Raw genomic sequence first — 24,627 nt, 5'->3', positions numbered from 1 at the left:
CTGGTTCTGCTTTTCACAGCTCATTTTAATTTTTTTCCCCTTTTTTAGGCTCCGAGTTAATGGAGGCCATTTCAATTTGCCTAAAAGTCAAAGTTTTGATTTACCTGTGCTTTCTAAAACTCTTCTGATGTTCTTTGTCTAACAAAAAATGTACTGTGTGAACCCTCTTAGAATGCACTGTAGAGCACTGAAATTGCATCACAGAGACCCAGATCTGCCCAGCAGCTGGACTCCTTATGGCAGAAATAACCTGATCAAATAGGGGCTGAGCAGCTCTGAAGCCAGGATTTGCATGTTGAACTGCACCACTGGAATTGATTCAGTGAGAATAAAATCCCAATGGCCTCTTGAAATATACTTCAAAATTATTTGACAGTGTTTTTTCCAACAGCCTAATCCTTTTCTGGAGATTGCCATTTAATATCCAGGCTGACATATTATTCTACCTGCCATTTTTTTTTTTATAAAGGCAGAAAATCTTTTGCTGGCAATAGACACAATGTTTAAATGGCAAGGTAGTGAGGGGTTTTTTTCTCCAGCTAAAGATCATTTGCATAAGCATTTTGAGGTTGATAAACTTTTCTTTTTGAAACAGTGCAGGAGTCCAGGCTACTGTAACTTGTATTGCTTTGTTCTGTTTTCCTGACTTTTCCTGCCTTGCTTTTTTCAAATGTCAGTTCTTGAGACTTAGCATCAGTCTCAGCCACACTCCCAGTCTGGTGATGTTCCTTTGGTATTGATTGGTTTGTACCACAACCTCAGAGAAAGACACAGGAAACAAACCTGACATCAGACAAATAGATGGATACTTTCTCCTTTGGACTTAGGACGTGCGCATAGCATGCAGTGTCTGCACAGAGATCTGCAAACATCAGTGAAGATGTACACATTGGGCTGCATTTACAGACAGCACTTAAAATGTTTTTCTGGAGGGACACTGGAAGTACGTGCCTGATTCCCTATTCTGAGCTCAAGTGCTAGGCTCCATAGAAAGCGTGAACAGCCAGCACAAGGAGTTACCAGCTGCATGGGGCTGGCCAAGACAATAGTATGGAAAAGTGTTTGTCTTCTAACCCCTTGTCTCTGTAGAACTGGTGACTTCTTTAGAGAAGAGACCAAATTCTGTGTAGACAGTGATATGTATTTCCTGTTCTTCTGAAAACCAGAGGATGTGCTGTTCTGAGATCCAGGGGAGGGGAAGGGAAGGAAAGCTTTCTGAGTGCGCATACCGCAGTATGTCTTCGTGTAGACTTAAAAATTAACTAGGTGCTGAGCTATGCGGCATGGGCCAGGCCAGGTGGAAGGAGACACATAGATTGACATGCTTAGGTAAAACATGGAAGATCAAAGATAAGAATATGACGGAAGGCAGATGCCTCTAATTTCATGTGCAGTGGGGCAGGGACATAATTTTGGACATAACTATCTAATTTCCCACATTAAGTGCTTTCATTTCTTTCTGAAACTTGGCCAAGGCTAGCAGCAGCTTGAAATACAAATTGTATCATAGTCAATTACTGCAATTTAGGCAATACCAAATATGGGAAAGAAAATTGAAGCCAGTGCTGTCAATGTAAAAAAAAACATTTCATGGTCACTTTTTGTTGCTGATATTTTTCCTTCCATTACCTTTGCCAACAAATGACACAGAGCACTCAGCAGAAAGTGAAATCATTTTGGTGGAATTATTTTTCCTTCTTTTTTCCAGCAACTAAGGAGAGTAGCACTTAACAAACATTAACCAAATACTGCTTTCTGCCAAAAATTGTTTATGCTACTCTAACTCCAATGCCTATATATAAAGATTGATACTTACATGGGTATATCCTGATGCACCAATGCTAATTCAAACTTTTGCATGGGATTCTTGGACTATATATTAGGTGTCAAATTTCCATCAAAGGCCCGCATAATGTGGTTTCTCAGTTTAAACTGTTCTAAGTACCTGTTCCTGTCCAAGGAGATGACAAGCTACACAAACACACATGCATCTATCCTTTTTTACAGAAGTTTTTAGAAGTACAAGTCCAGACATACAGACCTTCCTAGGCAAGAGGGAGCATACATGAACATAATCATGCAAGACAGATTTGCTTTCCTATAGTTCATAATTTTTACATCTTTAAATGGCCAAAAAGACAAATACCTTCTTAGAACAGCTCACAGGAGAAGATTGACCTGATTGTCCTGACTCCTTTTTGTGTCCAAACAGGGACTTGTACAAGTGCAGGCTGATTTTCCTTCTGACTGCACTCCAAGAAAAAGTGGGGAACCATCTACCATCCTGCTGTTGTATCACACAAATGCATTAGTTTGTGGCTTCAAGGATGTGAGCAAAGCCAAATGGTACTCACAACAGCACCAGAAAGTGCTAGGTGTCTTCACTATTTTGCAGCTTTTTTTTTTTTTTAATCACTATTCTCAGCTTCATCTGGGCTAATTGATCCTCAGAAATAGAGCTGCTAGTATTGAGCAAATAAGATACTTTTACATTACCTGTAAGTATCTTCCCCACCTCAGAGTGTAATTCTGTCATTAATGTAAGCAAACACTTGACCAAATTTAATCCCAGACAGATGTGGCAATATTCTTGTGAAAAGAATACTAAATTAAAAATAACAGAACAGGTGAAAAAGGGGAAGAATGTTAGGGCTTTGCGGGGACTGGTATGTGTGGGTGACACAGTGGATGTGAGCAATATGGGAAAATGAGTTACAGCAAGCCTACATATTTAAAACATTCCATTCATAAGAAATGGGTTCTTTGGCTCTGGAAATATCTTTTATCAGTCCTTATTCCTTTGGAGTCGTTTTGTAACTGTATAGCTGCTGGAGGAATATGGAAAAACAGTCGTATGGGCTGGTGTAGACTGCAGGTCTCCAGTCCAAAACTGTGCCCAAGGCAGTCTGAGCCATGAGGTCAGACACAGTTGCTCAGGGTTTTATGTGGTCAGAGCTTGAAATCCTCCACGGACAGAAATGGCACAGCCTCTCCAGGGAGCCTGTCCTGCTCCTTGGTTATCCTGCCATGGAAATTCCCCATCCCTGCTTTCCCTAGCTGAAAACTCTCCTGTTTCCATTTATGGCCACCACGGACAAAAAAACTGGCCTCTGGTAACCACTTCATTGGTAGAGTGGGCACCTGAAAGCTGCTCTTCTGTCCAACTCTTGCTGCCATTCCTCGCAGTGTCTGTTGAAGCCTAGCTCATGTACACCCAGGCCAGCCACAACTGCTCTCCCCTTGTCCACAAGTCCAGACATTTTATCACAGACAACCATCCAGCGGGTCAGGGATCATTTAGCCTTGGTCAATCCTTGATGACTATTCTCAGTCCCTGTCTTCTCACTCGTGTGCTCGTTCATGCCCCAGAGCTCTTGCTTCACCCACGCTTTTCCCAGGGACCGAAAATGAGACCAGCCAGCCTGTAGTTCCCCAGGTTGTTCCATCTGCCCTTCTCTGAAGATGGGTGCAACATTTGCTTTGGTTTGGTCATTGGGGGCCTCCTCCAGTCTCCATGACCTGTCAGAACTGAAGAAAAGTGGCCTTGCCAGGATGTCGGATACCTCCCTCAGCACCCTTGGGTACAGCCCAACTGGTCTCAGGTGCATGGGTATGTTGTGACCCCACTTGAAAGCCACCCAGTACCTCAGCCTCTGCCATTAAATCACCACCCTCCACCCAGCAGCTGGTTGAAATACGCTGTTTAACCTCCACTGACTGAAAGCAACTGGTGACTACTGCTGAACTGCTAACTACAGCATCTCAGACAGAGCTATGTGAAATATTTTGATATGTTGACTGTCATTCTGTTCTACCACAACTGTCACTTTCCACTGTTTTCTGAATCGTGGAAGATTTTCCCTCTAATTTTACAAATTTTCACGTGCGGCTGTTTTTAATGCTAACAGGATGCTTAGTTGATGGAAATTTCTCATAGTTTCATGCAAATTAACTGAAGTACACCAGTTACACAGCTGAGCTGCCAGTCTAGCAGATTTAATATTTTCTAAATGTTCTTCAGGCTAATAGTAAAAATTCAGCCTTCAAAGGTTAAGAAGGCTGAAAGCCTGCTATATTGACTGCAGATTTTTATGAATTCACAGGTAAAATAAGTATGACTTCAAAAATACATACAGAACACTCCTGATATATAGTTCCATACTGTTTAGTTAGATCTGAAAACAACTGAGCTTGTGCGGGCTTCAAAGTTTTGGGGAATACATCCCCAGGAAAACAGATCAGAAACATTTCAGAGTGACTCCTCTTTCCCAGAGTATTTATTAGAAGAATTCTGATGAAAAGTGAACTTGACAGTGGCAGCTGAGGGTTTCATTTAAAAGAAAACCCTGGATCTTTTTAATTATTCTCTGCCAAATAAATGGCAGCCAAGCAAAAGCAATTATTCTGAAGAGGCTTTGAGATTCTGAATTCACTAAAAAATTAAGCTAAGAAATAGTTACCAAATTGAGAAGTAGTGTCACCCTTTACGTAGAAGATCTAATCCATTCTCTAGGTCCAACTCTCTCTTCACTAGTTGCTCCCTTTCCACAGTGGTATTGAAGCCTAGAGCTATGCTGAAATACGGAAAAAATAATACTGTTCAGCCTTACCCCAAATAAATAAATAAATAAATTTGCTTCTCAGTAATACAACAGTGCAGAAGTGACTGTACTAAATTTTAAACATTCTTTGATTGTTTTTCATGAAAAGTCCTATAGAACCTAAGAAATATGTTTTAAGTGTTGTGTTAAAAACAGTGAAAACTATAAATCATGGAATGTAACCTACATTCCTAAGTCAAATTTCTATTTTATCCTTAAAGTTAGTCCATTATTCTTAACACTTAAGTAAAAGTAGCAAAACTGTAAATGTGAGGTATGTAGTAGTTCTTACTTTGAATTGTAATTCAATAAGGAAAAGTGTGTTTGCAAATTTTACTGATTAGGAAGTATCTAGAAAGATTTTGGCTGAGAGAAATCTCTTTTATTTTCCCCATTATCTGAGTATATAATCATTAGAAAGATTTTGAGATTCAGCATAGACTGCAGAATAAAGCTGGACAGCTAATCAATCCACCAAAGGATTCTCCGTCATATATAAATCATTAAAGGGGACTCGCACCGTATTTTCAGTCTAGATACTGCTGGACCTAGGGGATGGGAAGCTGGGGTGAGAGGTGAAGACAGCCTTCAGGACCAAAGTAATTAAATACCCTTGCCCTGAGTAGGGTCTGTTACCCTCTCTGAGAACAGAATTATTGAAACTTTACTTCTCCTTTTATCTTGGCCACCTGAAGTAACGTTTGGTAAGGTCTGTGATGTTTCTTTCAGATGTGCCCTCTCTTCCCAGCGGATCCTGGCAGGAGCAGAAAAGGAGGCAGAAGGCTACTAACCAAGGAGGCAAGGGTGGGAAAAGTCTTGTTTGCTAAGGAAAGAGAAAACCCATGAGACTGGAGGTACTGAGGAAGAGACTATTTTCTCTGTGCCCTCAGCTGTACATGTACAGAAAAAATAATAAAACGCTTTTGGTTTCACTGCCCCAAACTAGGTTCACCTGGGTTTGCTTCAGTGTAAAAGCAAATTCCCTGTGCCGTTGGGGCGCCTGTAGAAATAGAAATTGAATGTGTCAGCATGCAAGGCTTACAAGTGTGTGACATTATTTCTTCAGAGCGTGTCCTTGCTCTGCATGCCCAGCATAGACATGCCATGCAAGTAGCTAAAACAGCACTGCTTGGTCCAGAAAAAACTAACCCAGTGGGCTCATTTGGCCTCAAGAGTCCTGTGAAGGGAGGAGGGCACCTGGCCTGGCCAGCAAGAGTTGGGGTGTTGTTAACAGGTTTGCTGACTTTTGGAGAAGGACCTCTCTGCCTTAAACTTGAAAAGGCACAAAGGGTGGCTGGGATTAACTCGAAGTTAAGGGTGACAGCATTTAAACTCCTGCTTCTAGAGAAGGTATTACAACATCATCCTAATAATCTAGGGTTCAAAGAAGTAATTAAGGTTTAACTGCCTGGTGCAAGCAATATGCTTAATTAACATGTCTGCTATTAAACAGGTTTATGACCATTACTGACGGACAGGTGATGTGCACTCTTCAGAATCCCTCTTCCAGCATCACTAATGCAGTTCACGCAGCTGGTGCCAAAATGTATCAAAGACTCACCCGTAACTGTCGATGCTAAGCCTCAACTTTCGCTTTCCTTATTACACATCAGTAAGTAAAATATACTTTGAAGCCATATAACCATTTCTGCTCCCCACCCTTATGCATAGCAAAGGCAAGTTTCTTGAAAGGAAGAAAGGTAAAAGGTTTTTATGGAGACAAACAAATTTCATTAATGTTAGTGGAGACTTTAGTAACTCAATGTTTCCTGCTAAAGGATTTCTGAAATACTGATTGTTTAAATGAGAGAATGAAATTAAAGTCCGTGAAAAATAATAAAAAAATGAGGACAGGTACAAGTAATATGATTTCATGGCACAGAGTAAAAGATCATTACTTGTACATGACTAGATCTCCCAGAACACCTAGATTCCCAAATCCAGACCAGTATCTGTCAGAAAATGTTCCAGCATGCTGTCTTGGAATCTGCAACATAGATTGTAAAGGTGATATCTGCTCAGGGCCCATCCTGACATGTTTTCTTAAATGCATTTTTTTTTCTTTTTTCTATACAATTTAGGTGTTTTGTGGAAAACAATGTATTTTTAAATATGTTGGTTTGACTGCAAGGATTTGGTTGTGTTCTTCAATTTTTCTTGTCAAGCTCTATTACAGCTATAGAAGACAGACTAAATAAATACTGGCAGATCCTAAAAGCATCCAACCATACATAAGACTTCAACAGCAAAGCTAGGGAAGGGGAATGGGAAGGGGAAGGGGAAGGGGAAGGGGAAGGGGAAGGGGAAGGGGAAACTCCAAACTGTTATTTGTATGCGAAGAGTATGAAACTGACGCATTTCCGTTATAAAACAGAAAAAATCAGGAGATATATGAGGAAAATAACTTGATAAAAGTTCTTGAAAACTGAGTAAAAGTATCTGGAAAAAGCTGAATGACATGATTTGGAATAAAGAACATGACCTCCAGGGTACTGTCTTTTTTTATGTCTGCTGTCCAAGGCACCTGGAAGGCTCCTTGCCTGTCAAAAGCAGCTTACTGTTAATTTACCACACTGCAGTCTAGGACAGTAAAAGCACAATTAAGGAAACTGATCTATTAGGAAGAAGGGAATTTGAAAACTATGGAAACTGGTCTACTAGATTATTGAAATGTTAAGCTGAGGTATTGCTAACTGGAATTGGAAACCCTTTTTACATAATACAATTTCTTATGTTTTAATTGACTGAAGAGGTGTTCACTATAATATTAACTCTTTTATATATTCTATGTGATTAAAAAGTCAACCACTAACATTTTCAAAAAAAGCTATAAATTAAATCAGTGCAATATTGCAACAGAACTTAAATCACATTTATGATTTCTAATGACTGCAACAGCCATTCAGAGCTAGCAACAGCGCTGAATCTGGAGGCATTGTATCCTCCTCATAAGCACAGTACAAGTATGTTGGAGCAGATGGCCTCTTCTACCATTTTTGTCTTCTAATGCATTCATGTTATAACCCAGGTCAATTTTTCATTATCAGGCCACTTGAAAATGCACCAAGTAATGGTGATCTGGCTGGCAACCTTAATTATAATTGCGGTTCTCATCTTGAAGGCTTCCTGTCCTTTTCTGTTGTGCTAGATAGGAAGCAGCAAGAGAGCCAAACACATGCTTACTGTCAAACCAAACCTAAGGCAGAAAGGAGATGAAAGCACAAGTATTATGTTTCTGGGATCAAATCAGCCATTGAGCCTAAAGGCTTTCATTTTGGTGACTTTTAGTGATACATGATACTTGATTACCACAATTATCATCAGTAAACCATTCAAATTATTAGGGCCATTCAAAATGCTTACGTGTGAGTCAGGACTGAACTACAGCAGAGCCTCTTTTGGAAAATTCTGCTATGGAAAATTAAAAGACAAGTCAGGGGATTTTGAATAGTGTACATGTTACTTCAGCAATGGTTTCACTAGCTCCTAATTCCATCCCAGCACCGGTGAGCTGGACTGAGAAACTAAACCAGCATTAAAAAATTGAAAGGGGGAGCGGGGAGGAAGGTTTTTTGGTAAGCAGAATGCAAATCAGTTTCCTCCCTGGCTGCCCAATGGATGATTAGGTCACAGTGCAAGGGCTGGTGTAAGCTGGGTGCATGCAGCAGGGACTGGAAAAAGCAGGTACTCTGAATGCCCTGGGCAGCACCATAGCTGAACCCACCATCACCACTTCAATTTTAACTGCTCTACCCTCTCCCCAGCTTCCAAATTCAATCCTGGTGCAGGTCTGTGTGTTGCCACCTCCCCTGAGAGGGAACCTGAAGGTCATCAGTATAAACCAGCAGTTTTCTTGCATTAGAACACCACTGTATTCAGAATTAATGGTTGAAGGGTTGACGTAATCATTAAGTTTTTAATTTTTAGTTATTCCTGACATGAGCCCAGTATCTTCAGGACAGCATCAAGCTTAGCTTCTTGATGCAGTATCAGTGAAACATTTTTCTTTCATGTTCACTCAAGTTAGTGTTAGACTTTTACTCCTGCCCTCTAAACATGTAGTAGAAAACTGACACAAGTTATGAAAAAACAACTGCTGATATCAGTAAGTGATATAATCTAGATTTTAGTTTTGTTCATGCCACAAAATTGCTCAATTCTTGGATGATGATTATTTTAGCTAAGTTTCTTGGCAGATTCAGTGAAATGCTAATGTTATTTAGATTGCTTTCTCTAACCATTATAGCTGGCTATGGTGCCTTTTCTTTATATGTAGTTGTAATACCTTTAATAAAACATCAATTTCCTTCAGCACATTTGGTACTTGTTCAACAGAGTAAGAGTTCTTATCACGAAATTCCCTTTTTAGACCATTTAAAAATCTACTAAATCAGGGTGTCTCTTCTACCAGTCAGTTTTAGGGAGGTGGGTTTTTCTATGATTCACTTTCCCTAGAAGAAAAAGAAATTCCTTCTTATGAAGAACGTACGCTGAACAGCAATGTTCTCTTTTTAACTTCTACATAGAACAGAACTTTGCGGTGAGTGTTAAGAAGATCTCTCCTGGCTCTATCCAAACAGTAACACTTGCAGCACCTACTCAAGTAGCATCTTTACTATCTATCTACAGTGGCAGTGTCATTAACAGAGATACAGACAGGTGTTCATTGTATTATACAAATAAGTAAGTACAAGGTAAGCTGTCTAGCAGATTTTGAGCAACTAAGTCAGCAGTTCACCCTGTGCAGACAATGTTACCATTTTTTCAATCTATGTGAATTAGCAGTCCTGGTCTCACAGAAGCTATTAATATAGCTTGTCTTTACGTGGAAATTCTTAACAACAAACAGGTTCCTTTCTGCTAAAAGTATAATATGACTTTCTGGAATTTCCCAGTACAATATGCAGTGAAGTTACACCTTGTTGTAGCTTGTGCAAAAGCAGTAAAGCATAACTGTCTCTAAGAGCATTCTTGTAGAAAAGCCAAAGGGTGGGGAAGACAGGGTAATTTCCCTCCACTGTCTCAGTCACAGGCTTTAATTACCTGTTCATGTATCACGTGAGAGTCTCTCAAGACTCCCTAAACAGCTTTCAGGTGGTTTTGAAGGCAGGGGTTGGCAAGAATAGGCCCAATTTCAGATTAAATTGCTTGCCTCCCTAGCTGTTTGCATGATCAACGGTTAGCAGTTTTTATGTTAATGTCTGAGTATTAGGGCACACCTTAGGAGCAACTTCACGACAAACTACCTTTGTAAGAAACACATACTGCCATCACAGCAACAGTTCAGGAAACAAAATAAAATTTAGTCTGTTTTGCCATTTGCTAGAGTCTAATGAATTCCACTGTCATCTCAGGAGTAAGATGAGATATCTGGCAGTAACCATGCATGACAAACCTGAATTGATACAGGAAGAAATAGTATCATCCCTCACAGTGCCCTGTTCTCTCATCACCATGCTTCCGTGCCACATTGCAGCAGCTAAACTACACAGGGACCTAACCTGAAAAAAACTCATCCTTTTCCTTTCACCAAAAGCAGCAAGTAAATAAAAATCAGCTGAACTTGAACAGCTGAACAGCTGTAGCTGTAAACCTAAACAAGCATAGACACATGAATGAACAAATTAGCATATGGAGGAAAGTCAGCTTCAGTTGTGTGTAACAACCTACAGTAAAAACATTTTAGGTCTTCATCATTGGGATTTTTTTGTGGTGCTTTTAGAATTACTTTAATTGTAGGAAGAAGCAATATCATTTAGAAAAATAACTTTATTTTTGCATAGTCAGTGTCAAGTTACTGAAATACATGTTGAGCTTGACAGAAAGCAGAAACCAGCAATTCCATCAAAGACATTTAGACACTACTGCAGTTCTAAGTTTGAGAAACTTGAGTCATTTTGGATCCAAAAGCATGACTTGACTCCTGGTACAGTAAGAAGTATAAAATTAAAAGTCTGACTCTCATTAGGCACAAACTGAATTTTCCCTGAGAAGATGTAATTACAAACTTCATATCACATTATCAAGGGGGTTTAAGAGTATGAAAGCAAGATTTGGCTACAAAATTTAAACACAAGCCCTTAATACTCCATGTGAAGACGACATTTTCAGGAGGATTAAGAGTTACATATTACAGAACTACAGCAATCAGATACAAGTTAAACGATGACATCTGGTTTTGGTATATTCCCTTTTGTGTAGTTTTCAGATCAATTCTAATGTTATTTTCCTGAGATCTTTCAGTACTCAGTATGAAGTCTGTGCAGTCCAGCTGCTCTTCTCTCTTCCTGCTCCCCATCTGTTCCTTCCAGCTAGGATTACATTCATGGGAAAAAACTGAGGAATAACCATGAACAACATATATTTTCTAAGCTTAAAACAAATAGTTTAGCCAAAGGAAGTCCATTCATTACACCTTTTAGTTAATAAATAATCCAAATAGTTGGCCTTCTAAAAATTGCTGTGTTTGATTTTCCACCTAAAGGTCCATGTCCCATCTTCACATGAGACATGTCTTGTCTCCCCCTTGTCCAGTCCATGCAGATGGCAGGAAGGGTGTCATTACCACCATACCAACATGGTGAGAACCATTATACCCATCATCAGCATCACCACCATCAGTGTTACATGTTAACATACACAGTTGTGTGCTATTCGTACCTATGTTTTGTATAAGGACCGTGCAGTATTTCAGTTCTTTTGCACATACAAAGCTTTGTGTCGCAAGTACTCTTCCAAGCATTTCACTGCAAAAGGGTCAACATCAGTATCAAACTTATTAGCAAAGAAGTGGTGGTTTCTTAGCACCCAGTTCAGATCTCCTACCCCAAAAACACAGACAGAGCGAACGTGAACTCCATTGCATGGTGGGTAAGGTGCACCTTTGGATATGTCACCTTCAAAGTACTGCCACTTGACAAACCTGGCCAGTGCATTCATGTCAGAAACATCATACTTGTCACTAGAAGAAACTGCACCTGGGACTTCAGGGATTCTCTGAATTGTTGCCCACAGGTACTCATCTGGGCTGTAAGTATCTTTTGCCCACTCTATGAACTTAAGTATTTTGCTGCTTTTTAATACATGTTCTATAAACCTTCTGCTAACTACAAAATAGGCACTACCAGAAAAAATTGGAGTACTGAGAGGTGGCAGCTGTTTGTCTATGCCTGTGTTCTTTATTTTACCATGAATAATCTCATGGTGTTTTTTCCACCTTACTTCTTTATAAACAGGCATTTTTTCTGTTTCCAAGCTGTTTTCACCTTTAAGGGCTTTTAATTTCTCTACTATTTCCTGGTTGGTCTTTATAGGAAAGTCCATACCACAAAGGTTTATTAGGTATTTCCAGTTTGAACTTTTCCTGTAGAGATCTTTCATGCAGTTAATGTCTGCCTGCACCCTGCTCCATGAAGCATACACAACACTCTCTAACTGGCTGGAAATAAAGACATTCTCAAAACATGAGACTATGCCCTTCACAGCAGCAAAAAAAGACTCTGGAGACTTTTTGTCAACATGAATGCAGTAAAAATTCTGAGGGGCATAGATTGATCTTAGAAGTCTATCAAGCATCTCAATTTTGTGATAAACCACTATTGAGTAAGCAATTGGAAATTCTGCTTCTTCATTGCTGAGAGGTTCCATAATGTACTTCCGAGTCTTGGTGAAAGAGGCACAGTCTGCTGTCATGTTAATATAATCATCTGTTGTTAGTCTAGGGCGTTTCTTAAATGACACCGACAATGTCTCAAGCTTTACTTTTTGAATTTCTTGTATATCCCCCTCTATAATCTTGGTGCAGTTAATATTGCCAATAGGATCTTCTTTTGTCAGCTCCAGATGCTTCCGATTTAAGGAGTCTTGTTTCTGGTTAACTTTCAAAACTGAAATGATTACTAAAATAACAGTTAGAGCCAAGAAAAGCCTGAAGCGTGAGTTGTGGCAAAACCGTAATTTCCTCTTCAGCATTTCAAATACCAGGTAGCTCTGCAGGGCTAAAAAACCTGCCCTCCAATCTGTTCATATCAGCTTCAACAACTTCAGAAAAAACACTGTGTGTTTCTCAGGAATTTGGTGAGTTTATCAGGGAGATGGAAGGAAAAATCCTAAAAGACAATGAAATATGACTGTCACCAAAGATTAAAAGGTTTCTTTATAAAATTCATTGTTATTCAGTGACAGTAGAGAGGTTCAGCCAAAAATATTCTGTTGAAATTTGAAATTAATGAATAAAATGAGTTTATTTTTCTAGAAAAAGATTGGGAGAGACAGGTAGTTTTCATGAGACACTATTTCTATAGTAGTAACACCACAAACTGTAGTTCAGTAAGAAAACAGAGCTGATTCAGCTGCACCTAACAAAATCAAATCCAGTGAGTCAAGATAAATTACTGAGAAGCACATACTGGATGTTCATTGATGCTGCAGAGTCTGACAATGTTTTATACTCACTTCCATACTAACATAGATTTCATTATAATTATAACTTACCACTCACTTCCTGGATGCTAGTTACGCTTTATCTTCTCATGGGGAAAGCAGTTCCTGAAGCCTTTCAAGATTTTTGTGTGAGGTGCAGTTGTTCAACATCCTGCAGATGAGCTTAGAAATACAATCAGGAAAGAGCTGATGAGAAGAGGAGAAACAAATCAGTACACCATAGCGCCTCAACTTTCAGAGTTGTGAGAAGAGCTGTGACTGTATTGCTGAAGTTCCTTTTTAAGGTAGAAAGCGATCCTTATGGCCTGTCTCTAAAGCTGTTTTGTGTTAGGTCACTGCAATTGCACCAGTCTAAGAGCACAGCAGTATTGTGTTACCATATTTAAACACACTTCTTTTTATGATTCAGCAATTGCTTTTGTGTGGAAATAGGCTGCAAGGCTGAGCTGCAACAAGATTTATAATACAGCAATCTTGTTTTCATCTTTATAAGATTTTATGAATTCACAGGCACTACATAATCTCTGTTAGTCCTGTTTCTCCCTTTTTTTCTGTTTCAGTACTCTGCAAAGGGATCACTGCAGTTATGCAGCTGCTACAGCTATAGCTGTTGGGAAAATTGCATAATAGAACTGGATTATAGAACTACGTGTCTTTTTTTGTAAGTACTACCTCGTGCAGGTAAACTGATGAACAGGATATCCTTAAGCAATTTACATCATCACTTAAATGTTATTTGTACTCAAAAATTCATTGTCTAAAAATTCAGTGCGGGTTTTAATTTCAAACCAACCTCTAATTGCAAAAGCCAAGAGAATCTGTAAAGAATGCCTTCCAAAATTTTAATCTTTAAGTTAAAAGGTTAAGGAAATACTGAAGTATTTGAAGTACTTTAATTTTTTACTACTTACAAAGCATTCTGTGTCCCTGAATAACTTCCTGAACAGCTGTAAGAATAACTGCTACCCAAAAAACTGGTAAGAAAATCTGTTTAAGAAGAAGTGCGCACTGTGTCCACTTCTGAGTGTTGCTGTAGGCTGTTCAGTGTAAGGTTTTTCTTTCCCCCCTTCTTTCATTTTAGCTTTTAATTCTCAAACTGTGGCTTTTAGCCTGCTGCTTGTTCAAAACAGGTGCATGTAAGAAACTTGACGCCTGGCATCACAGCGTTTTTTGATAGTCTTGCTGTCACCGGGATGCACTACACGTTGGGTCCATCCCTATGTCCACAGCACTGCAAACTGACTAGGGGAATTGATCCACATGTAGTAGGAGGGGAGGAAGGTGCAGATCACTGCACTGAATGTCTAGCACAGGTCTAAGAACCAGCAGCATTTTAAGGAAGTATGGTAACCAAATATTTTAGAATTCAAGCCACAAGCAGGCAGAGACCACAAACTGTTTGTGACTAACAGCATTATATAAAAATCTCAGTTACTGTCAAGTGTACTTTGTTTTCAGAGTTACACCTGTAATTATTTTAACCTGCATTTCTAATTTACCTTAGGGAGGTGGACATTTGTTCCAAGTCTGTTTTAGGTGTACAGTGAAGTCAAATTGAAAGAACTAAAATTCTAACCCTTAAAGTAAGTAAGCCAAGTGAACTAGTGTGCAATTATTGCTGAAAGCATAGAGAGGTACCTTTTAAAAATATCAGGTCTCACACTTTGAATTCAATTTTTAAAAAATTAAAAAAGGGAAATTTCACAATTACCACTTTTAGTTTGCAATGTGGCATCACAGCAATATTATTTAGAGCAAGTTTTAGCATGTTTTATTATGCTAAATAAACTTACCACTTGGTTGCTTACTTGATGTCCTGCTAGTTTTGACTAGCAGATCTGATCCAATAAAAAAATAGTATCTATCACAAATTAAATTATCGAAGGAAAGATACTAGCTATGTGATAGTCTCCATAATCTCCATCAAGTATCTATTACCATAGGATGAAGCTTGTGATACTGGTTACCCTAAATTACTGTTTTCTGCCTATCAACTTAGAAATGAGAAATTTTCTGGAACTTAAAATGTACTTCAAGTACACTTACATTTGTGAAGCTTTAGATGACAGAAGCTGGAATGCTTTCTTTAGGATGACAGCACTACTATTTTATCCTATTAGTTTTTATAGGAGTACTAGTATTGTGGAGTAACACACACTTCAAGAGGATTGCCAGCCCCTCCCTGATCATTACAATGCAGGGCGACAAAAGTCTTAATCAAAAGCCACTATTGCACTCTTCATCTTCCACGTTTCCAAAGAACAGAGCTTTCTAGTAAGTCTTTCCTGCTTCTGTTTTAGAATAAAATTTAGTTGAAAGCAGGATAAAGAATCTCTTTCACAAAGGCCTTGTATACCCAGCTGGGTGCAATTTCTGTATTGTTTTGAGCTCAGAATAAACAGACCCTGCATTGCCATTATACCAAAATGAGAGATCTGCAAACATTTACATGTTAACATGGCTCTTATCTTTAGATGGAGGTTTTCCTCCAGTCAGAGGAGGAATTTCTCCTACAGTCAAATTTGTCCCACTAAGTTAATATTTGTTTATGCTTGCAATTCCTTTTCTAAAAACTCCTAAAACTTGATCATATCCCATTCTTTGCAAAAGCTAACCTGCACAGGATAAGCAAAGATTTGGTACCTTTAATCTAAAAACATAGCCATTTTTTGTTTTATAAAGTTCTATGAGCCCAGAGTACTCATTAGCATAGCTTCAGACTGCGTTCAGTAAAGCTTTTAACATCTGTTTCTCAAGCTCTGCATAGCTTTAGTGTGCACACTTGATAATGCACTGTCAGAGGCAGCACTTTGCACTGGGAGGGAGGTTTGTGCAGCCACGGATCAAAGAGTTTACACTGCAGCCTTAGTCTTGCTCTCAAGTGAAGTTCAGCTGCATAAGTTATGTACTTGACATGCATCCTTCTTTTACAACCTCCTCCTCCTTCAGTCACAGCCTGTATTTCCAATGCAGTAGACATTAAGTCATTAAAGGGGGGAAAATATAGGAGCTGCTGGTTTTTGGAGGAGTTAGTACAAAGATTGAGGTTGGCTGCCCACTTCCCTCTTCCCTGACAGTATTATTCTTCACTGCTGTATACAAACTGTATGTTACGAGTAAACACAAAACCAAGATGATTTAAACATGATTTCTACTACAGACTAGTGTTCTCCATTTAAACAGACCTTATGAAAAGAAGAATTACTCTACCTAGTTTAAATCTCCATTTCTGGCACCTCCTCTGTGCCAAAGGGCAAATCCCTTGGATCATCTGCCTCTTAGTTTACTAACCTGTGAAACCAGTACACTTTACCTAGCAGTTTGGGAAACATCTTGATAAAAGCCATGTTCTGATTTAATTTCTGTTAACCTGTCAAGATGCCACTTTAAACAGCTGATTTCATTAACAATGCCTTCACCTGGTTACTATATAAACTTGCGTTAACCCTACATGCTAACTTCTTAATCTGACCCATAGTACTGACTGAAACATGTCAGCACTAAGACTATACGGATACTTATGCCGAGAAAGGCTGTGGCCTCAGACAGGAGGGAGCAGCACCTTCTAAGCCCAGCCCAGCGTGTGAGTTTAGATAAGTTTGGCTTCACCCATCCTTAAAAACAAACAGAAAATCCCACAAGAAACTTAGGTCTTCAGAGAAAAAAATCAAACAAAATACTTTTACAAGGTTATACAACAGCTCTAAGGGACACCAAAGTTTACGTGGAGGTTTTATAGACAGGCTGGACTGGAGCGGCAGCATGTAATGGTAGTGCTATTAGCCAGGACATTACATCCCCACCACAGGGCTGGTCTTCAGAAAGAGGATCTCTGCGAGGGCACAGAGCTGGCAGAGTGCTGCCGCACCAGCCCCAGTGAAGGGCACGTGCCTCAGCCCGCCAACATGGAAACCATCCTTTGGCTGCCAGCACAGCAGTTCTCTTCGGCTGCAGTTCCATGGTGCAACTGGTTTAATACTACAGTGCCCTGCTGGTGGAGGCAGAAGCCCTGCTCCCATATCTGCTGGCCGCCCATCAAGCCTGGACAGACACAACAGCAGATACAACCAGCTGGCCTCCTGGGTGACTCTCTGCTGTCAGCTCTCATGGCTGCTGGCAGGGCCCCAATGGCACTAATGGGCCCTGACAGCTCCAGCTGGCCCCCTCCAAGCTCCCCCACCACCCCATTTCAGCCTCCCAGGGCTGCCAGCCCCTGCCCCTGCCATAGCAGGGCCAGTCTCCAGTCCCCACAGCCTGGCCGTAGGCCCTGACAAGCTGTGCCCAAGTCCCAGCTCAGCCTCGACATGTCCCCATCCCCAGGGAGGTGCCTGCTGTCACGGCTGCCCCCATGCCCCTTGGCTGCCCTGCTCCTGGCCGCGGTGGTGGGACAGGCCTGGCTGCCACCCCTGCCCTGACGGAGCCACCATGGGGAGCCCCCAGCCCTGCGGCATCCTGCAAATCTCTGCTCACCACGCCACAGCCCAGCCAACCCTGACACCAAGTTTTTAGGCTCTTGTGTGGGCTGATACGGCTGAAAGCGAGAGAGGCATCTTTCCCTAAACGAGGTTAAAAGCAACGGCAGGCAGCCTCTCACCAGCGTCAGGCTAGGGTGGCACCACTCCCCAGGGCTGTCCATTTGCCTGAGTCACAGTGTCAGTATTGGGCAAACAGGATCCCCAGTTCTCAGGCATCACAGGTCGTCCCCCATGCCAGCTCACACAAAACGCATTGCCCCCCTCTGTCCTGTCTGAAGTATTTTAGAGAGCTGAGTAAAACCGTAAACGAAGTAGATGATTTTTGTATTTAAGCAATTACCATACATTTTTATACTAAGTATATTTTCTTCCCTTGGAAAAAGCAGCTAGGGCTTGCTGCTGAAATGGTACGCAGACACATCTCATGAGGAGATGAAAATCATTAGGGTCTGGTAGCACAGGAAAAAAAAAATCATGTGTCTTTTGATTTTGGCACTTCAGCCTTTTCTTACACCAATGGAAAAACTCTTGAGGCAAGATGTCAAACACCAATTCAGCATCCAAAAGGAAGCACTGTAGCCTCCAATATGCACCACAGACCAGTATCAGCACCAGAAATTCAGAAGGGGGAGGTCTGGGGTACTCCAGCAGCCTGTTAAATCCTATGAAAGACTGACAGAAAGGCAGGAAAGAACTTAAGAGTTAGGTAGCATCACGAAAGCAGTCAGGAGGTCAAAAGCAGTCATAACAAGAGCAGGGAAGATCTGAAAGGTCTTGTGGGCTTAGCTGCAACTTTCTGGTGTCACGTCTCTCTCAGCCTTGCGGGCTGCTGAACTAACATGCACCCAACTACCCAACTTCCCTTCATTTTCCTCCTGTTCCGCTTCCTCTAACAAATACCAGAGAAAGTAGACGGTCATGTTTGCTCTCATAGTTGCTTTGATGACTTTTGGCATATAGCTACTGTGGAGAGGACCTAGCAACATGAACATTACACTGGGGTCTATTATATGCCCATAGACACATTAGCTTTTAAAGAAAGCTTTAAAACAGATATTTGAAAACTTCCTGGCACCTGCACTAATATCCTACATCCATTCATGACAGCCTGAGTTTTTACAGAAATGTATCCAAGAAAAGCCAAGTGGAAAATGTAGTGCTGAGTACACCCACCTCAGAAATGGTAGTTGGGATGGGCCAGGAGACAAGTAGTAGTTTTGATGGGTGGGGAGTGAGAGTCAGAACTGACATATTTTTCCCTTTTCTTGCCTCAGAGGGAGGGAAAATCTAAGGAAATGTCCTTGTTTCAGCTGGGATGGAATTAATCATCTTCTTAGGAGCTAGCAGGGTGCTGTGTTTTGGCTTTCATGTGAGACTTCTCAGTTCCTCAGGCCTTGTTAGTGAGAAGGCTGGAGGGGCACAAGGAATTGTGAGGAGACACAGCCAGGACGGCTGACCTGAACTAGCTGAAGCAGTATTCCATACCATGGGGCGCCATGCCGGGTATATGTACCTAGGGGGTTGGCTGGGGCAGGTGGATCATTGGTCAGGGACTGGCCGGGCATCTGTTGGTGGGCAGTGAGCAGCTGTGTTGTGCACCACTTGTTCCTTTCCCTCTGGATTTTATTCTTCCCCTTCCCCTTTTCATTATAACTGTTATTGTCAGCATTGTTACTGTTGTTCTTTTACTTTTATTCTATTTCAATTATTAAATTGTTCTTATCTCAAGCCTTGAGTTTTACCTTCCTTTCCAACTCTCCTCCCCATCCCCCTCGGTAAGGGGGGAGTGAATGAGTGGCTGCGTGATACTTAATTACCAACCGGGGTTAAACCACAACAGAAAACTTCAGCTACCCCTGAGAATTGTAAGTAAGCAGGTGTTGACCAGATCTTCACTATTCTATCTTCCCATTAACAAATTCTACCCAAGATAGAAAGCTTTTCCCCAACACTTTAGGAGGCCCTCCACTGAGGATGGATTTGCTGGAAAGTCCTTGAGTTTTACCAGGGCATATCCACGATGCTTCAAAGTATACATGTCCTGCAAGCATTTATTACAATAAACCTGTTTCCATTCACGTTCAGTTATGCAGAACATTCGTTCTGATGAGGACTTATTTTTAAAGCCCTAAGCAGCTTGCATAAACACACACATGCATAAGCACAAAGACAGACTGCACAGATGCAGGGTTATCTGCAGAAATTTGCCAGACATAGAACAAAGTTGTATTTACTCAGCATTTCCATGATACCAAGCAGCACAACATCGAAAGTAGATACGCCTGTAACTGAATGAAAGTACTCATGTTTGTGCCATTAGGTAAGTCTTCAGTCTTACTGAAAATAAGAATTGGTCATAAGCCGAGTATTTGGGTTACCATTAGACTTTACAGGACTAAGACCTTAATTTTGAAAGTCAGACAGAGGCAGCGGCAGGGTTCCACATGGGTGCAGTAGTCTACTCATTGACAAGTCTGCAAGAGCAGGGCTCTTCCTTCACAGCTGCTAAAAAACCCAATAAAATAAAAAAGATATTTCCTTTTTAGAGGAAAAAATAACATATTTCTAGTGCCTTGTTAGCTTAGAAGGCAGGTTTAAACAAAACTCCACAAACAGCTAGTACTGCTACACCTACCACTGCATAGAGATTAAACAGTGACAGCAGCTAAAAGTAGACAGCTGTTTTTCAAGGGGGGTGGGGGGAGCTGGGGAAGATTGAAAATAAATTCAAAGCTGTGGGTCATTTGGAGATCTTACGTTCCAATGTCAGGAACCTGACATACTAAAATCTTTCTCTTTTAAAAAAACAAGTAACACCCATACGAGCACACACTGGGTGTGTAAAATAGCGTTGTAAAACTGTAAATTTTAGTAGCCTTTCCAGTACCCTCTTGTACTACTGGATCAAGTAAATCTTCCTTTGAACAGTTCAAAGCCTGACTGCCATTTGCGTTCATGTCTGGCCTTAGAGCTCCCACAGGCAGAGCTGTAACAGTAAGAGATTTCAACTAAGGAGAGTAAAGCTGTTACAGCAAAGTCATTCAGTGACCAGTTCCTACCTTGAGAAGACCATGACTTTTAGTAGTGAAGAAAAGATATGCTTTATTTCTAGGTAACTAACACTGAAACTACACTCACAAATCCCAAAACAAGAAAACCACAAAATCTTTAAAGTTGTCCCATTTAACACCCAGTACAACTGCCTGGTGTTCGTCAAGGTAATTTGCACACATTGGCTACTTCAAAGTAAAATGCCTATCTATTTTTTTCACATTATTCCAAAGTAGGAACTATAATTTCACCAGGGACAGAGCAGCTGCTGTACTCCTTGCGCCCACCTTCAGAATTTTGCTAATTGCTACCTTGTGACAATGCTGTATTTCAGAATGGGACACGCTGGCAGACTGTTTCAGGAAAGGTAGTATCTATGAAACCACAACTAAATCTCATGGGGATCATCACATTCCTGAGTACTTGGATCCCTCTTCAAGCACAATGTTTAAAATATTATTCTAAGGAGACTATCTTTAGCTCTATGCAGACGCCAGTGTTTTAAACCCATGCCTACAGTTACAGTTCATCAGTGAGCTGAATGACAACTACTACCAGCAGCAATAATCTCTGAAAAGAACAGGTATCTCTTACAGTTACAGGACTAACAAGGATCACCATCATGCTTAAGTGCATAGATTTAACTCTATTGTGCAAGTCAATAAAACAATACTACTTTCAATCTACAGTTTAAGAGGCACTATATGGTTTTTTGGGGGTTTTTTTCCACTGTTCATTTCAGGCAAGATGAGTTTAATCTGACCTGCAAGACAAGACATAAGAATACAGTTCAAAAATACTCCTTTTTATTGTCTAGGAATAGACAAGAAACCTACCCAGAAAGTAGGTTCCGCTGCAAAATACACAAAACCACAAACACACCTCCCCACCCCCCACCCTACATTATAGTTTACAGTGCTGTATATATAACATCAGCAATAGGCAACTTTCATGGTCATTGCAGAAATTTTATACTGGGTGAGAGCTATCACCTCTTACTCCGTTCCTTACAGGACTTTTCAGTAGGAAAACAGCCTAATCCTTCCACCCTTGAGAAAGATCAACAAAGGAAAGCTTTTAAATCTAATAGGGAACAGTATGTATGACTAGGATGGGAGAATCAACACACAGGAAGATTTGGTAACAGTTATCAAACACAAAGTTTTTGTTATGATTTAGATGTTCTCCTCTGCTGGGTGCAAAGAGCTTTCTGAGATAACCTATCACAGTTTACTAAGATGTGATGAGGTTTCTGTTCATTAAGCCTAACACCACGATTATCCTGTGTATAACAACTCTTCACAGTGCAAGAGGTGGTTTACCTGCAGCTATAAAGTAAACCTAATAGCACAAGTTATTTTGGTTGTACTAGTTGGACGTGCTACTTTCCTTTTTTCACCTTTCCCAAGACAAAATTCTACGTTGGTAAGCGTTTTCAAGTTTCAGTAGCTTATGAAACAAGGTAAGTGGAGAACTTCTGGATTATGTTGGAATACAAAGGAAAACCAGGAGGAGATTATTAGAAAAGAAATAAAACTTTTCACAAGACTAGTGCGTTTTCCATTGTAACAACAAATGTGGAGAGCAGGATTTTTCTCAGTAAATCACCATGTTCTGCACAGCAGACTGTAAATCTTCAGCTTGCCTATTCCCTAGTGCATTTTGCTTAAGTTAGAAAAAAAAGAGAACAGACTTGGAAAAGGTATTCATCGGATTTTTTAAGCAACTTTGGGCTCTTCTGGCTTCAGGAAAGAAGTACTACCCCAGATAATTCAGATTCATAGGAAAGAGATGATGCTGGTAGGTAATGTTTTCTATAGGCAGAATGAAGAATGACTGAAAAGGGAAAACAGTAGTATACATTTGTATACATCTACTTTCAAAAGCTTCAACGTGAGCTACAAATACTGCATTATTTTTCACAAGCATTCTCAAGCTGAAGTCTATAGACTGAAATGCTAGATTTGTCCCCTCTTACTACCATTTCTGACTGTCATTCTTAACAGCTCTGAGGTCACCTACCTCATATTCCATTAAAAAAGAAATTTAAAATTGTAGACTCCAAAACAGCAATTCCCTCCTGCTGCCACTCCTCCTCCTTCTCACAAAGAAACCTACTTTTCTGAGCAACGCTGAAAGAAGGCAAAGTGCCAGAGCACAACTGAGCCTCCTGTAAGGCTTCTGAGTCCTCCCATCCAACTTGGGTCACAGGAAACTATTTACAACATTCTAAACAGCTTTGCTGTTCTGAAAAAAAAAGGTTTCTTCAAGGTTTTCCTAGTTCTAACAAGTTCAACAGAGACAGAGAGAAGGGCAAGGGGGAGAAAAAGGCCACATCGCAGGACTGCAGCACCTCAGGAGCATCGCGTGCCCCCTGAACACTGTGCTCGCTAACAGATTTCACATCAACCCAGTACTGCTGAGGCCAATAGCTCTGCACGCACTGCTGCTGGAAAAGGCAAAGGAAGAAAGGGAAGAGAGAATGAAAGGGAGAAAAGGAAAAAGAAGAGGGAGAAAGGGGAGAAGGAAAGAAAGGGATGACAAAGAAATGGGAGAGGGGAAGAGGAGAGAGAGGGGAAGAGGAGAGAGAGGGGAAGAGGAGAGAGAGGGGAAGAGGAGAGAGAGGGGAAGAGGAGAGAGAGGGGAAGAGGAGAGAGAGGGGAAGAGGAGAGAGAGGGGAAGAGGAGAGAGAGGGGAAGAGGAGAGAGAGGGGAAGAGGAGAGAGAGGGGAAGAGGAGAGAGAGGGGAAGAGGAGAGAGAGGGGAAGAGAGGAAAAAGAAGGGAGTTAAAGAAAGGGGGAAAGGGAGGTAAGGAAAGAAAGGAAAAAGAAAGAAAAAAGACAGAAAGGAAGAAAGAGGGAAGAGAGGAAAAGAGAGAAAAAAGAGAAAGGGGGGAAGGTAGAAGGAAAAAAAGAAGGAAAAAGAGAAGGAAGGGCAAAAAGAGAGAAGGGAAACAGAGGGAAAAGTAGAAGGGAAAAGAGAAAGACTGAAAAAAGAGAAAGGAAAAAAGAAGGAAAAAAGAGAGAAACAAAGAAAGAAGGAAGGAAAAGGAAAGTAGGAAAGAAAAGGGAAGAAAGGGAAAGAGAAGGAAAGAAGGAAAGGAAGGAAAGAAAAGAAAGAAAAAAGGGGGGGGGGGGGTCGTCACAGAAAGAATCGTGGTGGGAAGAAGAAAGACAGCAGAGGAAGAAATGAAAGAAGGGCAGAAAAAGAGGTCGGAAGTAAAGCACAGCAGAAGGAAGAGAAGGAGAGCGGCGCAGCAGCTGCGTCCCCCCACCCTCCGGTGCAGCACCTGCCCAGCGACCCCGCGGCTCCCGGGGGCGCGCCGCGCGGTCACGGAGGGGCCCGGGAGCAGGGATGCTCACGGCCCGGCCCGGCCCGCCCGCAGCACCCACCTGCGAGGCCGCGGCCGCTCTCGCCCGGCCCGGCGCGGCGTTTCGCGGCGCGGCGAGCGGGCGCCCCGGGGCAGGCAGGGCGCCTCGGCAGCGCGGGGCCGCACGTCCCACCCTGCGCGGCCCGGCCCCACCCACCCACGCACCCACCGGCCCGGCCTCGCCCCACCCGTCGGTGCGCGGCGCCCGGCGCCGTCTCGCCGCTGCCCCTCCTCACCGCCCCCTCCCCCGCTCCGACGGTGCTGAGCCGCCGCCGGCCGCCTTCGCAAACTGCTCTTGTTCAGCCTCTTTTTTTCCCCTTGTCTTAAAAGGCTCCCCCGGCGGCGCCGGTAAAGCTGAAACCCACGTAGGACGGGGCGGGGGCCGCTCCTGCGCGGCTGACGGCGGCGCGGGGCTCTCTCAGCGTTCCCAGCCCCCGGACGGCGCGGCCCGCCCGGAGCAGGCAGCAGCCGCAGGGCACAGCGCAACACGCCCCGCAGCTCGCCCCGGGCGCCCACCCCGGGGCCGAGGGGGAAGGCACCGCGACGGGGCCGGCTCGGCTGCGGCAGCCGCGCCTCTGCGAGCGGGGAGCGGTGTGGATGTGCAGCGCCGCCTGCGCGCCGGCCGGGCTGCCCCGCCACCGCCTTCTGCGGGCAGATGTGTTCGAAATGGTCAGCGGGTGGAAAAATCG

General features: G+C 42.0%; 1 protein-coding gene across 6 annotated transcripts; it reads right to left on the bottom strand.

Moving 5' to 3' along the window:
* Positions 1–10,352: 10,352 nt before the first annotated feature.
* GCNT1 (glucosaminyl (N-acetyl) transferase 1) lies at positions 10,353–24,520 on the bottom strand. 6 transcript variants are annotated; one of them, XM_055699096.1, is made up of 3 exons: positions 24,304–24,520; positions 13,095–13,229; positions 10,353–12,709 (listed from the first exon to the last, which is right to left on the bottom strand). In XM_055699096.1, the coding sequence occupies exon 3, from the start codon at positions 12,570–12,572 to the stop codon at positions 11,292–11,294; it is 1,281 nt and encodes a 426-aa protein (XP_055555071.1). In that variant the 5' UTR covers positions 12,573–12,709; positions 13,095–13,229; positions 24,304–24,520; the 3' UTR covers positions 10,353–11,291. The 6 variants fall into 6 exon arrangements, with proteins under 6 accessions (XP_055555071.1, XP_055555073.1, XP_055555068.1 ...); XM_055699098.1 differs by lacking the exon at positions 24,304–24,520 and adding an exon at positions 24,175–24,191; XM_055699093.1 differs by lacking the exon at positions 24,304–24,520 and adding an exon at positions 23,961–24,103.
* Positions 24,521–24,627: the final 107 nt, after the last annotated feature.

This window comes from Falco cherrug, chromosome Z (assembly GCF_023634085.1).
Source record: "Falco cherrug isolate bFalChe1 chromosome Z, bFalChe1.pri, whole genome shotgun sequence".
Taxonomy (NCBI): domain Eukaryota; kingdom Metazoa; phylum Chordata; class Aves; order Falconiformes; family Falconidae; genus Falco; species Falco cherrug.
The sequence above is the reverse complement of the archived record's forward strand: the minus strand, read 5'-3'. Positions and strand labels throughout refer to the sequence as shown.